This window comes from Branchiostoma lanceolatum, chromosome 12 (genome assembly GCF_035083965.1).
Source record: "Branchiostoma lanceolatum isolate klBraLanc5 chromosome 12, klBraLanc5.hap2, whole genome shotgun sequence".
Taxonomy (NCBI): domain Eukaryota; kingdom Metazoa; phylum Chordata; class Leptocardii; order Amphioxiformes; family Branchiostomatidae; genus Branchiostoma; species Branchiostoma lanceolatum.
The window spans coordinates 7554604-7568879 of NC_089733.1; the positions used below are offsets into that span (position 1 = coordinate 7554604).

At 41.9% G+C, this 14276-nt stretch overlaps 1 protein-coding gene across 1 annotated transcript; it reads left to right on the forward strand.

The window, feature by feature from the left end:
* Positions 1 to 4483: 4483 nt before the first annotated feature.
* On the forward strand, positions 4484 to 12270 carry LOC136445561 (prokineticin receptor 2-like). The gene is made up of 4 exons (XM_066443622.1): positions 4484 to 4926; positions 8495 to 8683; positions 9300 to 9395; positions 10850 to 12270. Exons 1-4 carry the CDS (start codon positions 4490 to 4492, stop codon positions 11358 to 11360), a joined length of 1233 nt encoding a protein of 410 aa, XP_066299719.1. The 5' UTR covers positions 4484 to 4489; the 3' UTR covers positions 11361 to 12270.
* Positions 12271 to 14276: the final 2006 nt, after the last annotated feature.

Sequence of the window (14276 nt, forward strand, 5' to 3'; positions counted from 1 at the left end):
CGTTATCACACGGTCCGGAACATCCGTATCGAACGTTTTCGCGGCCCAGGTATGACATAAAGTACATTCCCATACAGATTGTATTCATGTAGAAAACGATAAAACAAATCATGCCAATATGTGCACATTTTCCAATGCGACCAGTGTATACCAAAGGGGATTTGATGCACATTGACACTTGAAGCGTTTTCAAAACGTAAGTGAAAGCCATCGAAATTTGACAAAACAATGTATATGTATGACCTTATAGCCTAGATCAAGATAAGCCACTTAGAAAGTACGGACTAATACAATCCTAGTTCTGGTTGACTGCGAAATGAATGCTTAATACATAAAGCTGAAAGGACTCCAGAGCAAAGTCGTGCAAAGATGCTTTTAACCAGCCTCAGCTAATCGCAGATGAATGGGGAGAGTTCTGGGCTTATTTCTATATTTTACAGTTATGCCATATCTTATCAAATCAAGGGCTTTATACCTTTTACGCCTGAACCCGTTGACATCAAAATCTTCATTATCATCGAACTGAGTAGAGAGAGTTGTTGGATTATCTGCAAAAGTTTTTGAATTTACCTATTTTTTTCTAACACGAACTTTGTCCCAGTAAGATTTACCCGAGGGAAGAAACGTTGATAACTTATCAGGATCTTTGTGTAAACACCTTCAAGTTTCAACTCTTTGACATCAAAACCTTTATCATCGCACATGAGTAGAGAAAGTTACTGGTTGCTACAAACCTTTTCTTACATATATGCCATATTGTATTACATCAAGGGTTTTACAACTTTCAAGTACCCTTCTAATACGATTATAGAGAACCTTTTGACATAGGAATATGTATCATTGCACATGATTAGAAAGTTTATCTGGTTTATCTGCAAAACTTTTCTTACATCTCTGCCATATCGTATTACTAGTACTTCAAGGGTTTTAAACCCTTCTGGCGCGACCTTTTCCAAAGGGCACATGCCCGAGGAAATAAGTGTTATCCTGTTATCATCTTTAAGTCTCAACCCCTTGACATATGAATCTTCAAGGAGATCACATGTCTTCACCAATGGCAGTCCAGGCATAATGTGAAAGAAGACGTGATAGTTATTTTGCTTTTCATCCTAAGGGCCGCGATGCAAATGTTAAGATCGGCTCTTCAAACGTACATACTTTTGAGCCAGACTCGATGACAATTTGAAAGGAATCTAGTTCTTTACAGCACACTCAATGCATTTGTTGGATATCTCATTGGCACTAGAAATAGTGTTTTGCTAAAGAGTTACAGAAAATTATGTTTTCCATTGAGATACGAATTATTGATGTGAGACACATTATCAGAGGAAATAGCTATGTTACCTACAAGAAATTAGAGTTTCACCAAAAGATTGTATAGTTTGGTGAGACACCAAAAAAACATGACAAAGTAGAAAGCCCGACAAAAACGCCTAAAACACGTCAAAAAACAGCCGGAACCACTCCTCTGCTTGGAGAGTATCAAAAGAGTGATGGACGTCAGCATACACTGCCTGAAGGCCGAAAGCTTCTTTTAGTACGTACATCATGTCCACAAACGTGTTTTGTAACAAAAGCAAAAAAAAGGTTAATTGGATATCTCTCTTTCCAAGATACACGTGTGTTGAAGTGCTTGAGCTACGCTTGTGCCCACGCTTCAATCAATATGTAAGAACTTGGTTGCCGTGCTTTTAAATGTACATGTAGGTATGTACTTCTAGGTACACCATATTTAGTTTGATATTGTATTTTCTGCATTATGGTTTGTCACGTTGAAGTCATTTATTATATATATCAGAATATTGTTTGAGTTTTGTCTCATAAGACTAGTAACCATTGGTTCTCTAGATCATCACATCTTTATGGTTTAAGTACTGGATCTATACAACGCAGTGGGTGGTGACTCTCAGGAGGAATGAACTTCTATTCCTTCGTCTTATGTAAGCCGACCCATGCTGTGCTGTTTCTCCAATTCCACTAGAGAATGTACGTGCTTAGAAACGGTAATGACATTAAAACTTGGTATAAAAATCTGGCCTGTTGTGATACCTTCACCTTCAGAAAGATTTACACAATCGCTAAGGCTGTTAAAGCCAGAAAAGCATACCCGTAGGAGGGATGTGTGGGTGTCTTCAAGCACTATTGATTTAAAGTCTACCTAGATCTCCTAAAACTTTGTCATTGTACGGTTTGCCATTGTAAGAGCCAATTAAAATCACTTTCCTATCCGGTCCAATGAAGATAGACATTTGCAGTTATTGCTCAATAAATCGCCTTAATATCCCCACTTAGATGGCAATCCTTCACAGATGATGCGTCTGTGTGGAATAAATCAAAACTCTATGAACGCTGCTGGCTTTTTATTTCAACACCATTTTGAACAGATTGCGAAATGGCGATTTGAGCTGGCCATGTATTTTATGCATATAATTTCGCCTTTATCATGTATAGACAGCAGAGAAGCGGAATTGCATTGGCGCCGTCCAGGAAATCCGTTCGCTATAGATCTAAAATGCATTGCAAATATGATTTCTACGAGGTTAATAGTTTCATAATCTGAAAGATACCGCTGATTTATGCCCAAACGGATAATGCCTGCATAATCTGGCCTACATCTGCCGCTGACCTAGCATTCCCGATGACATTTGGATGTCATGAAGGGTAACGAGAACGCAAAGCCTTGTGCTGTCGTGTACATCATAAGCCATACGCCTCTTTAGATGCGGAAGCGGAAATGATACAACAAGATGCGATTATCACTGATAAGATGCTTCTGAAAGAAATAGATTGCTGAAATCAGGGCTATCTATCTGACGGCGAACCGAGACAAATTTAATCAAAATCTGATTACTCTATTGGTCACCCAATGACACGAAGCCGTGAGGAAATACCGTCCGGACCCCTCGGCAATGTATCAGTGTAACTTGGAGTTTGACATGTCCTTGAGTGAGTTTTGATTTTGTAGGCCCTTAATTTTGTCCATTTACGTACACATTAAATTGGTATCCGGAACCGTGAGTTAGTAAAATATGTTTGCAGTCTTTGTGTCTCAATCGTATCTCACCAACGCCTGAGGTTTTAAAACCGAGCCAGAATGCCATTAAATGTAAATCCTAATTTATTGCGTCCATTTGTTTGATTTACAAGACACGTTCTGGACACTTTCAGCAAGAGTGGTTTGCGTCATTGCCTATAAGGGTACATAAAACATATTTTCACTCGAGCTATAAGCGATTTTGGCATCATTTGAGTTACTCCGTAGAGTCCGTACATAAAGCAACGAAAAATAAGTTGCATTTCGAAAAGAAGCCACTTTTTGTCTTCGTGACCAATCATCATCTCATTAATTACCTCACCCTTAGTCTGGTTGACCCACAGATAATCCACCAATCACCTTTCTCCAACCTGCCCAATATCTGCTTAGAATCGTCAAAAGCCATGCATAACTTTTATGCTACAAAGTGCGCCGACTAACATGCATACAAAACTATCTTAGAATTTAACCTTCATGGGTGTGCGACTAATTCTTCTGAGCGACCGAGTATTGACAGGTATACCTTTTGTGAATAACAAAGCGATGGTATTTTTCATTTGCATAATCCGTGAAAGTTTTAGATGGGAAGGTTCATTCACGTATGACCTTTAAAAGGTGTTTTAATAGCAAATCCTTCTTCGCGCTCGATTGCTTACTCTAATAATCCTGAACTCAGCTTTTCTTCTGCCAAGTACCTTTAGGGCGCATTCATACCGCATAAACGGAGCTTTTGCAAAATTCATAACCTGGGTGGGAAGAGTTAGAAATCACGCTGTATTATAATAACAACGTCTCTAACGCCTCTAAGAGCTTCAGACATAAGTTGGCTGAAAGGCAAAGCTGTATGACTGAGAATCCCTTACCTCAATGAGCGTTTTCAAGGGTGAATATACTGATATATATAAACCGAAGAACTCAAAACTTTTACTTTTGATACCGCTTTGTAAAGATATTTTATCTTCCTTGATGAAAAAGAGTTAAGATTGTGAAGCAATGTTTTTCTCTGTTTCTCTCCTTCTCTTTCTCTTCTTTCGTATTTCTTTATTCATTTATCACTATACGTTTTCATCTGAGTCTACACCCTCTTGACCAACGCCGGCTAGTTCTATCCTTGTGATATGCATAATCAGCCTGTTGTGTCGTTGATTTGCAGCCGCCCGCATGCAGCGTCTGTCCAGTGACGTCAATACCTGATACCTTATTGGCTGACTAATTTGCACCGGCAGCCACGTCTAAAGGGAGCCTACCCTTCACAGGCTCCGCGCCGCACACAGAGCCATTCGCCACCGAGGAAACTCGCCAGCGTCAACCTCTATGACAGCAAGTCGTTCATCAGATATAGACCAATAGCTTTAATACCCATGTAGTTGCCACCGGACATATGAATGGCAACTACAGTTAGAAGGGGGAACATTTTTTCCGTCTTTGAGATAGTCCAAAATTAAGCAGAAAACAATGAACTCCTCTTTGAGTGACATATTGGACAGCTACGATGATGACCAGGACTTTGAAAACTACCATCATCTGACCAGAAACACTAGCGCCGGGTCTGGGCCGTCCGAGGTGGTGGGCACACCGCTAGCGTCCAAGGTTATCCTCGGTATCATCTATACCTCTACTATGTTAGTATGTGGAGTAGGGAATCTACTTCTGCTGATCGTCATTGCTACCTACAAGAAGATGCGGACCATCACGAATGCTCTGATAGCAAATCTGGCGCTATCGGACTTCATCCTAGCCGTGGTCTGCATCCCGTTCATCATGGACTACTACATCGTCAGGCCGGACCGCACATGGGCGTACGGGGACGCCTTCTGCGCCGTGGTCAACTACATCCGCATGGCATCTCTCTACGTCTCCACCAACGCCCTTCTGGTCATCGCAGTCGACAGGTACACTGGTTTACCTAACTGTGTTGTGTTCGTGTGTTTCTTGTTTTTTTTTCAATCTGTCTTATTCGTAAGGGGGAATCTTAAAACAGCATTTAAAAGATTGAAGTTTGCTTAAAGATATCACGAATTGTATCGATGTAAGACCCAATTAATGTGGCATATGCGCTTGGTTTGAAGATGGGGTTTTTAATCGAGGTTTGTCTCGGAATGATAGCCCGTTTGACAAATGAAGAAACTAACATGGCGCCACTTTAAGCTTTTCCCCTGAGCCTCATGTGTTTAACGTAGAACATACCACGCATTGCACTAGAGACACGCATCAGGCTAATAAAGAGATTATTTAACTATAATTGGTGGAAGAATATACTGTTCGTACACTCATCCCGGGTGTCCTTGTTGCCATGAGACCTAACGAACGTCAATAAAAGATTGGATATATCTGCTGCCCGTAACACACTCTGGAGGCGATGCAAAGTTTGCCTCTACTGCATTTTTATTATCAATCAAACAGATCTGATCTCATAAAGTTGAGCTGACGTAGTCGATTTACAAGCTAAGAATATTGATCATTTTATCGTTATATTTACTGAGCTTGAAGATTTGCAGAGTCGTATTTTTCTTGTAACGCAGCATTGCATTCTATGAGCGTATAGACCGATCCGTAGCAGCAACAGGCTACAAAATTGAACTAGACCTTTTACATATATTTCAGAACGAATTGTATATTTGTGACTACACGTGAGGATTTATAAAGTGCTGTAGGCTGTACTTCAGCAAGGCGATATTCCATTAACGGATTTGTAACCACCTTCATGTAAAAACGTTTGTAAGCTGGTGATTCCATCTAGAATGTAAGGCAGCTTAGAGTGATGCAGTAGTGTATGAGCGATGATACCAATCTTGATAAGCGGATAGACACCACGAAGCAAGCGTGTATCGTTCCATCAATCAAGCTTTAGGTGTCAAGGTTGGCATGGGTCCAGGTAAAACCTGCGAAGGTTAGAAATAACTGAAACCTCCGTGATCAACACTTGCACACAGCAATCAGGACCCCTAGGCCTAGGTAAAGGTCAAATATACCCTTTCATCCCCATGGTAAACACCAAAAGGCTTTGGATAAGTAAAATGAAAACAGTATCCAGTCAATGTTAAAAGTCTAAGCTTGCTAGCGAAGTTCAACTGATAACAGAGATCAACACTTGAAGACATCAGTAACCCCTAGATGACAAATTCCATCCTTATGGAACACACGAAAGGGCTTAAGATAAGTGGATTGAAAATAGCAGCCTGTCATGGTGGGAAGTTAACCTTAATGGCGGTGTTCAACTGATAAAAGAGATCACAGAGATCAACACTTGCAGACATCAGTACCCCCTAGGTAAATCACATAAATGACAAAAAATATCCTTTCATCCTCATGGAACACATGAAAGGGCCAAAGATAAGTAGAGTGAAAATAGCAGTCAGTAAAGATGGAAAGTTAACTTTGCTGGCGGAGTTCAACTATACAAACCAAGCGCTTAGAGCAGCTTTTAAGATTTTGTAAATTAAAACTGTTTGACGTCGAATCATAGTCCCAAGTACGAGACATGATGCCTTTTTCGATACCTGGTAGTACAATGTCTCGAGGCGTATCTATCCTCATTTAACGTCCTGTCAGATGGGCGTCCCTAGACGAAGCTAGGTACTCATTTACACCTGCGTCGAGTGTGGCAATAGGTGTAAAGTGTCTTTCCAAGACAGCTGGCTTACTTTCCTGGAAGAAAATGATGGTCATCGTAAAACTAATACCTTGGTTGAGCGCTTCTCAAATTAAATAAAGCTCTCGAAGCGAGCAATCACAACACAGAGACAGTTTACAAAGAGTCTTTTGATTCACTTTCTGTAAATGGAAAAAAAAAAAACTTCTGGCAACATAAATCTCAAAAACAGCTTCAGTGTCAATCTGATGTTATGTTTTATTGGTGCCTATCTGTAGTTGACCCCTTTACGAACCTTTAACGGCAGTTTTATGGACTGCCGCTATCTTACTCCAGACTCAACAGATAAGATCTACAGAGCCATCCATCGTTTTTATGGCCGTTGACAGTGGTGCTATGCATTAGTATTCGATACCACGATGTGCGATATTCAGACATAAATTGTTTTAGGCAATAAAGATTTAATAGAAACAGGATCCAGTAATGCCTCTTCCTTATCTTTACAATCGGCACAGGGCCACAGCTGGCCTCCGTGGATCATACTGGAACTTCTGATGTTCATTTGTTTTCATACCGGTATCTCGTACGTAAATCCTCAAATTGCATTTGGCTCCCTTTTAGCTAGGAATTTCAAAGTATTTGCATGGGCGTAAAGATGTTGTTCTAACCGTTAGATGGCTTTAAAAATCTGAAAGAACTCTAGTTTTGAGTCATTCAATTCTGAAGGCTGTTCAAGACTAATTTTGCGTAAATAAGCACGCTGCATGAATAAAATAAACAACACAACACAAAATTTACACAACCAAGAGATTCATTCCACCGACGTTTCGGTGACCATCTGTCACCTTCTTCAAGGCAATTCTGACTGGTTCACATATCAATGCAGCACAGGTGGTGCTGCTCATACATATTAATGAGATGCAATCAGAAATACAAAGTATTTACATATGTACAATCACAGGGGATGCCATCACTATGCGGTCTCAAACGTACAGATGTGTAACACAACCTGATGAAACTATTCACGGAAGCACGCTTCCCGTTAAGAACCATGTATGTCGACAAGAAAGCTAATACTTCAAAATTGCCCGCATGCACTACAGTCATTTCAGCTGGAGGATAACCTGCTGTACTGCTAAAACATTGGAGGGTTGCCTAGAATCTATACAAAAATCCATGATGGGGTATCAAAATTGTAGTTCGTTGATAAAGGTTAGACATTTAGATGTAACAACAGCAGAACGTTTCTAAAAGGATCCTCAGTCTTCCGTAGCCTCCTTCGCAGACTTCCTAGAACGGCGGCGTATATATTTGGGGGAGGGGGGTGACGCGATCAAGTTCTTACACGGGCCAAGGTGAAGGTTCTCTGATGCCGGCAAGGCAATTTCACTGCCGAGGGAGTTATGTCGTCGAGAGACTGGATAGAAAGGCGGTCGTCCGTCAGCGACATAACTCCCTTGGCAGCGAAATTCCTTGCCGGCATTAGAGAACCTTGGCCCGTGTAAGATCTTGATCGAGTCACCCCCCTTTCCCAAAATATACACACCGCCGTTCTAGGAAGTCTGGGAAGGAGGCTAAGTTTTCCACTTGTCAGCTCAGAGTCTCATTTATATTCACAGTTGACAGACGAAGGACAGCGGTTGCCGTCTGAAATGTCTAGCTCTGTAAGAGGCCTTATCCGGTTGTTTATACTATTTTGGTTGCTGTTGATGCTCATCGCCGAGTATAGGTTTGCCACCTCCATATACGAGCTTCTCTGTACTTCTGTGATGTCAACAGTTATTGAATATAAGATTTGTAATAAATTCAACCGCACCAAGTCAAAAGTATGATGGATGTTCAACTAACATTCTGTGTCTGATTGTCAGATACCTAGTCATCATATCGCCCCAGATCCCGCGGATGTCGCCCCGCGTGGTTGCCCTGACTATCCTAGCCGTGTGGGTCATCTCCATGCTTCTGGCCGTGCCGGCAGCACACTTCTCACAGGCCGTTCCCTACGTCACTCAAGGCGGCGCCTTCTGTGGCCAAGTCTGGAAGATTCATCACGAGAAAAGGTGGGTGAAGCCAAGATTTTAAACCTCGTTGGAGAAACTAACGTCAAACTCCTTCAGGAACTCTGATGAAATATTAATTTCTAATTTCGGCGAAAATGGGGTAAACCGTCTCTAGCGATGCATGCAAATAGCCTTCTTCATATTACTTAGACAAAATCTTTTGGTGGGGGTTTTCTTTCAGCTATTGTTTTAGTGTTTTATTGCAATGTTCGTTTTAATGTTTCTGAGGGGAATTTTAACACTATATCATGTAGAGTCAAATATGTATACGTGTCGTTTCAACCTTTGGATATTTCAGTTTTCAATTTGTTAAGAATTTTGTGTGGTGTGGTCAAGACTGTATGAAAAATGAATTAGAATTTAGCTAAAATCAAGTCCAAATGTCAACAACAATATTTTCTACACATACTAGGTCCACAGCATTTCACATTAGAGGCGCAAATTGTACCACCAAGGATGGAATACCTATGTTATATCATAGGCCGGAACAACCCGAGCCTCACTTTGGTGCATGACCCACAGCTGACCCCGGGAAATTCAAAATGGCCGCCGTAATAACTAGAAAGAGGTCTTTTCATGTCAAATTTTGAAAAGAATGTATTGTTTGCATGTACAGCTACAAGGCGTACTACCTGTTCATGCTGGTGTTCGAGTTCATCATACCCGTGCTGATCATGTGCTTCTGCTACTTCCGGATTGGAATGCGAATTTGGTGAGAGAATATTACCTTACTTAAAGGCATCCTGAGCATTTGATGAGGCTAGAAACTTGAACAAAAAGATCCAATTTCTAGTCCTTCCTACACATAATAAGTTTCAATAGCACTATACCATTACATATGGACATTAAAGGAGCAAAGATACGATGTCGTTGTGTGGTGAGAACTGATAGAATATCCCAGCCCTGATAGACCAATCCTGACTGTCCATCACAATTATCCGTTCGACCAATGAGAGAGTGACTCCATATCCGTCAAATATTTCCATTTTTATGTTTTAATTTTGCATTTCTACGTCTTGACGGAGGTGGGCACGGCTATGGTATCTACAGTATTTACAGTAGGCGCGAAAAAACTAAAAGATCACCATGTAGCTTATTTTTGTGCCGCTTTTGAGCACTTTTGATAAGAAATCCGCACGCAAATGTGGTAAACAGTGGCATTAAATGTCAATTTCATAAAGATTACAGCAACTAAAATATTTCCAGTTTTCAAGCTTCATAAAATGCTCTGGGTGCCTTTAAGCCCCCCTCTCACTGGACCCGCGGCACGCTGGCAGCGTCGCTGCGTCCTAAACTGGATTTGTGTTACTCTTGACTTTATAATGGGAACATCGTTCAAAACGTACGAGTATGACCAAAAAGACAACAAAAAAACACACACAAAGCTTAAAAAGATTCGACTTTGGTCGATGAAATTCGTTCAGTGCTTTGTCAATTCGATCGGCCGCAGCGACACCGCCAGCGTGCCGCGGGTCCAGTGAGGGGGGCCGGGGGGGGGGGGGGGTCCGGCTTTAGTACGCATTACAGCAAGCCGCCCAACATGATGGTGATGAATACAAATGATTTCTCATCGCACTAAAAATAATTTTCATCCTTTATACTTTTGCAAAACCATTTATATTTTGCTGTCAATGATGAAACTAAATATCATACACATTATGTTTTGTCAAAATCACAACTTGTATGCAACATATTTGATCTAGGAAGTGCTGTATGACCACTTCACTGAATAAGTGTTATATGGCTATATTGTGTAATTCCGTTGGAATAGACCTAACAGATTCGATCCCATGTAATTCCGTTGTATTGGACCTTATAGATTCTATTCCATGTTATTCCGTTGGAATAGACCTTATAGATTCTATTCATTGTCATTCCATTGGAATAGGCCTTATGGATTCTGTGGTTTTGGCTGATTTATTGAACTACCCTTATAATTCATCGTATATATCATACACGTTACGAGCTTATCAATACGTAGCATTAATTATAACCAGGCTTGAAAGACGGCTTGAAAAAGCCAAAATTGGCCAAATAGGAGTACAGTTCAGAGCGGTAAGATGTACTGCAATAGCGGACTAACTTTTATTTGGCCGCCTCTTTCTAGCCGTCTCTATAAAGCCTGGTAGAGGCTAGTTTATCACGAACATTGTCACATTGGCACAGGTTCCGGACTATTCCCGGGCACCACATACAGTCCCAACAGGCCAACGTGCAGAACTCCAAAGAAAAAGTCATCCGCCTCCTCATTGTCATCGTGGGGCTGTTTATCCTGTGCTGGCTGCCGTACTACGTCTACGCCGTCATCCGGGACTTCTTCCCGTACGTCCTACAGCTCACCCAACACAACACCACCATCTACTTCATCGTGGAGGCCATAGGCATCGCCAACAGTATGATCAACACGGTCGTCTACATCGGCATGAACCACAACGCCAGAAAGTTCATGCGCAAGCTGCCCAAGACGTGCTACCAGGCCTTCAAGAGAAGGAGAGGGCGGTCTGTGGAGCCGTGGAACGACGATCTGCGGCTGGAAGGACCGTTGCCGAACAACAGCAGCAGCAGCCGGCGGGGGCAACCCAACAGCACGCCGAGGATGGACTTCCGATTAGCCGATCGTCGGAGGATGGTTCGACCCATTCAGATGAAGACACAGATGGTCGCTACAATCGCCTAGATACATTTCGATGTTATATATTTCTAACACCCTGCTGAGCAGGCCCGATATGCTCGGTATGTTACCTCCTATACCGACCCTGCCATTTCAAGCCTGTAAAATCGCTTCTGGCGACGTCACCACCAAGACAGCTTTCAGTCAATCAGAGGGTTTGCACAAGCTCATCTAGAGCAAACCGCAAAGGACGCTGGGATGCTATCAACCAATCAGGTTACGTCTTACATTGTTGCTTTGGGTTCAGGACAAAATAATGGCTGTTTGTGCCAAATGATGGGAGCTCATTAATTATACATGAGTGAGTGTCGGTGACGTCACCAGAAGCGATTTTACAGGCTTGAAATGGCAGGGCCGGTATGAGAGGTAACGTCAGACCGAGCATATCGGGACTGCTCGGGAGGGTGATTTCTAAAAGGTCTGCAGATCTGCATTACACTGCAGCAATGCTCTGTATAGGAACAACAAACGCCTTGTCACGGCGGTATTCGGTTTCGACCATCAGATGGTGTTCTTGAATCTTTATGATACTAGTAGGTGAAAAAGCCTAGCACTGCTACGATGCTTTATCTGGCGCTGTTTGTAATGTTCCTAAGAGTAGAGAAAGGTGATAATACCCTATAAATTCTACTTCAAAGAACTACTGAGCAAGCTACTGGATCGATTGGAATTCCATTTCTAAAGCGCTGGGTTCGATAATACTTCGTGGAGAGCTAATAGATTCAAATGGAGATGAAATTGATCGGTGCAAGTTGTACAAATCAATAGAGTCTTTGTCTATTCCGTCACCATCCTTTCAGAAAGGCATTCAGACATTGAGGTGCTGAAGTTAAAGACATTTGAATTTTGAATTTCTATCAACGGGTGCTTGTACATAATATCGTAACATACATATTTAAAGGTGTATAATTATGTATATATATATATGAGAGAAAAAATTACTTCACTGGACGCGTAAAAGGTGAAGTCCCACAGCCAGATGAGCAGAGTTTTCCGAAACTACATTCTTAATGCCTAAAATGATCTGAACATTGCTACGGCACAAGATAAAGATATATTTTACACACTCAGGCTATTACATCCTGATATTAGCAAAGGTATTTGCTAAATTTAATATCTAATACATTTGACAAAGGAGTCTCGGCACATCATATGATTTTAGCTTAGACATTTTTCAACGAGTATGATGCAATCCATTAGAACATTGATAAGTTATACATTTTACTGATCACAAGCGGATCTAGAATTTGACACAGTGAAAATACCAAGCTTTAACGATTCTCTTGTAAATGCAATTATAAAAACATACAGGTTCCGTGGCCTTTTGAGTGGGTTGCAGAAAAGGTATTTGCTAATCTAACATCTCATACATTTGACAAAAGAGTCTCGGCACACCATATGGTTTTAGCTAAGAAATTTGTCAACGAGTGTGATGAAATCCATGGATAGGCTATACATTTTACTGATCGCAAGCGGATCTAGAATTTGACACAGTGAAAATACCAAGCTTTAACGATTCTCTTGCAACTGCAAAATAAAAAAATAAAGGTTTCATTGCCTTTTGCGGCCGTAGGGGCAGTTGGTTGCAAATCCACGGTGTCTAGAGTATGGTATTGGAAGGCGGAGCCCATCCCTCTCCTTCCACCATCTTTTACCTCGGCGATCGAAGTCAGGTGCCCCATCTGGGTGGATTGAGGAAAGTCGTGTAAAGTGCATTACGAACTGAGCCAATTCAGAAGCGTATTATGGAAAACCGCAGTTTCTGCGGCTCCCCCGCTGTGCGGAGTGCTATTGGCACCTTGGCGCTAGCAAATAACCGTGTGGTAGCTTGACTCTAGACCAAAGACACCAAATACCAATGCTTTGTATCCTTGAATTAATCATTACGAAGTGTGCTACAATCCCGGAGGTTCTCTGGTTGACTGGAGCTTCTCTAGCTGGCTGATTTGGGAACAGTGGATGCTTGAAGATTAGTAAAGCGGTCTCCTGTATTCACATGCGTTCATTAGAGAGTTAAACAATGGTCTTCCTTCACAGTTCGGTGACGGAATTTCGCTTCAATAGTGAAGCCAATCAGCGCTCTCCTTTCCTGTGACGTCCTTTCCTGTGACGTAGATATCACGGGCCATCTGTCTCAGAGTGGTCACTTTAGCGTGGGAAGCGGTGTTGGCCACACACGCGGATCGTCCTAGCCCCATGACAGGAATCAACTACTCTCCAAGCAGAGGAGTGGGTCCGGCAGGTTTTTGACGTGTTTTTAGGCGTTTTTGTCGGGCTTTCTAATTTGCCATGGTTTCTTTCTATCTTTACGTCAACCATGGCATTTGTGTTGCCAAAGTTCTAGCTAGGACTGGCTCAGGGTCGGCCTTAGTGAGCCCTGTTGGGGAAAGACTTTCATAGTCTGAACTCATCTTATAGGGAGACTGAACACCACAATTAGCGGTCGTGTGTTTGAAACATAACGGTAGGTCCAGCTCGGGAATGGATTTAGTGAGCCCTGTTGAGGAAACTCAACTTATAGGGAGACTGAATACCACAATTAGCGGTCGTGTGTTTGAAACATAACGGTAGGTTTAGCTCAAGAATGGATTTAGTGAGCCCTGTTGAGGAAACTCAACTTATAGGGAGACTGAATACCACAATTAGCGGTCGTGTGTTTGAAACATAACGGTAGGTTTAGCTCAAGAATGGATTTAGTGAGCCCTGTTGAGGAAACTCAACTTATAGGGAGACTGAATACCACAATTAGCGGTCGTGTGTTTGAAACATAACGGTAGGTTTAGCTCAAGAATGGATTTAGTGAGCCCTGTTGAGGAAACTCAACTTATAGGGAGACTGAATACCACAATAAGCGGACGTGTGTTTCAATCATAACGGTAGGTTTAGCTCAAGAATGGATTTGGTGAGCCCTGTTGAGGAAAC

Bases quoted from the DNA above. Each gene is read 5' to 3' on its own strand.
- LOC136445561 (XM_066443622.1), top strand. From the start codon at position 4,490: ATGAACTCCTCTTTGAGTGACATATTGGACAGCTACGATGATGACCAG. The intron at 4,927-8,494 runs GTACACTGGTTT...TCTGATTGTCAG, and splicing joins CTGGTCATCGCAGTCGACAG to ATACCTAGTCATCATATCGC. The intron at 8,684-9,299 runs GTGGGTGAAGCC...TTGCATGTACAG, and splicing joins AAGATTCATCACGAGAAAAG to CTACAAGGCGTACTACCTGT.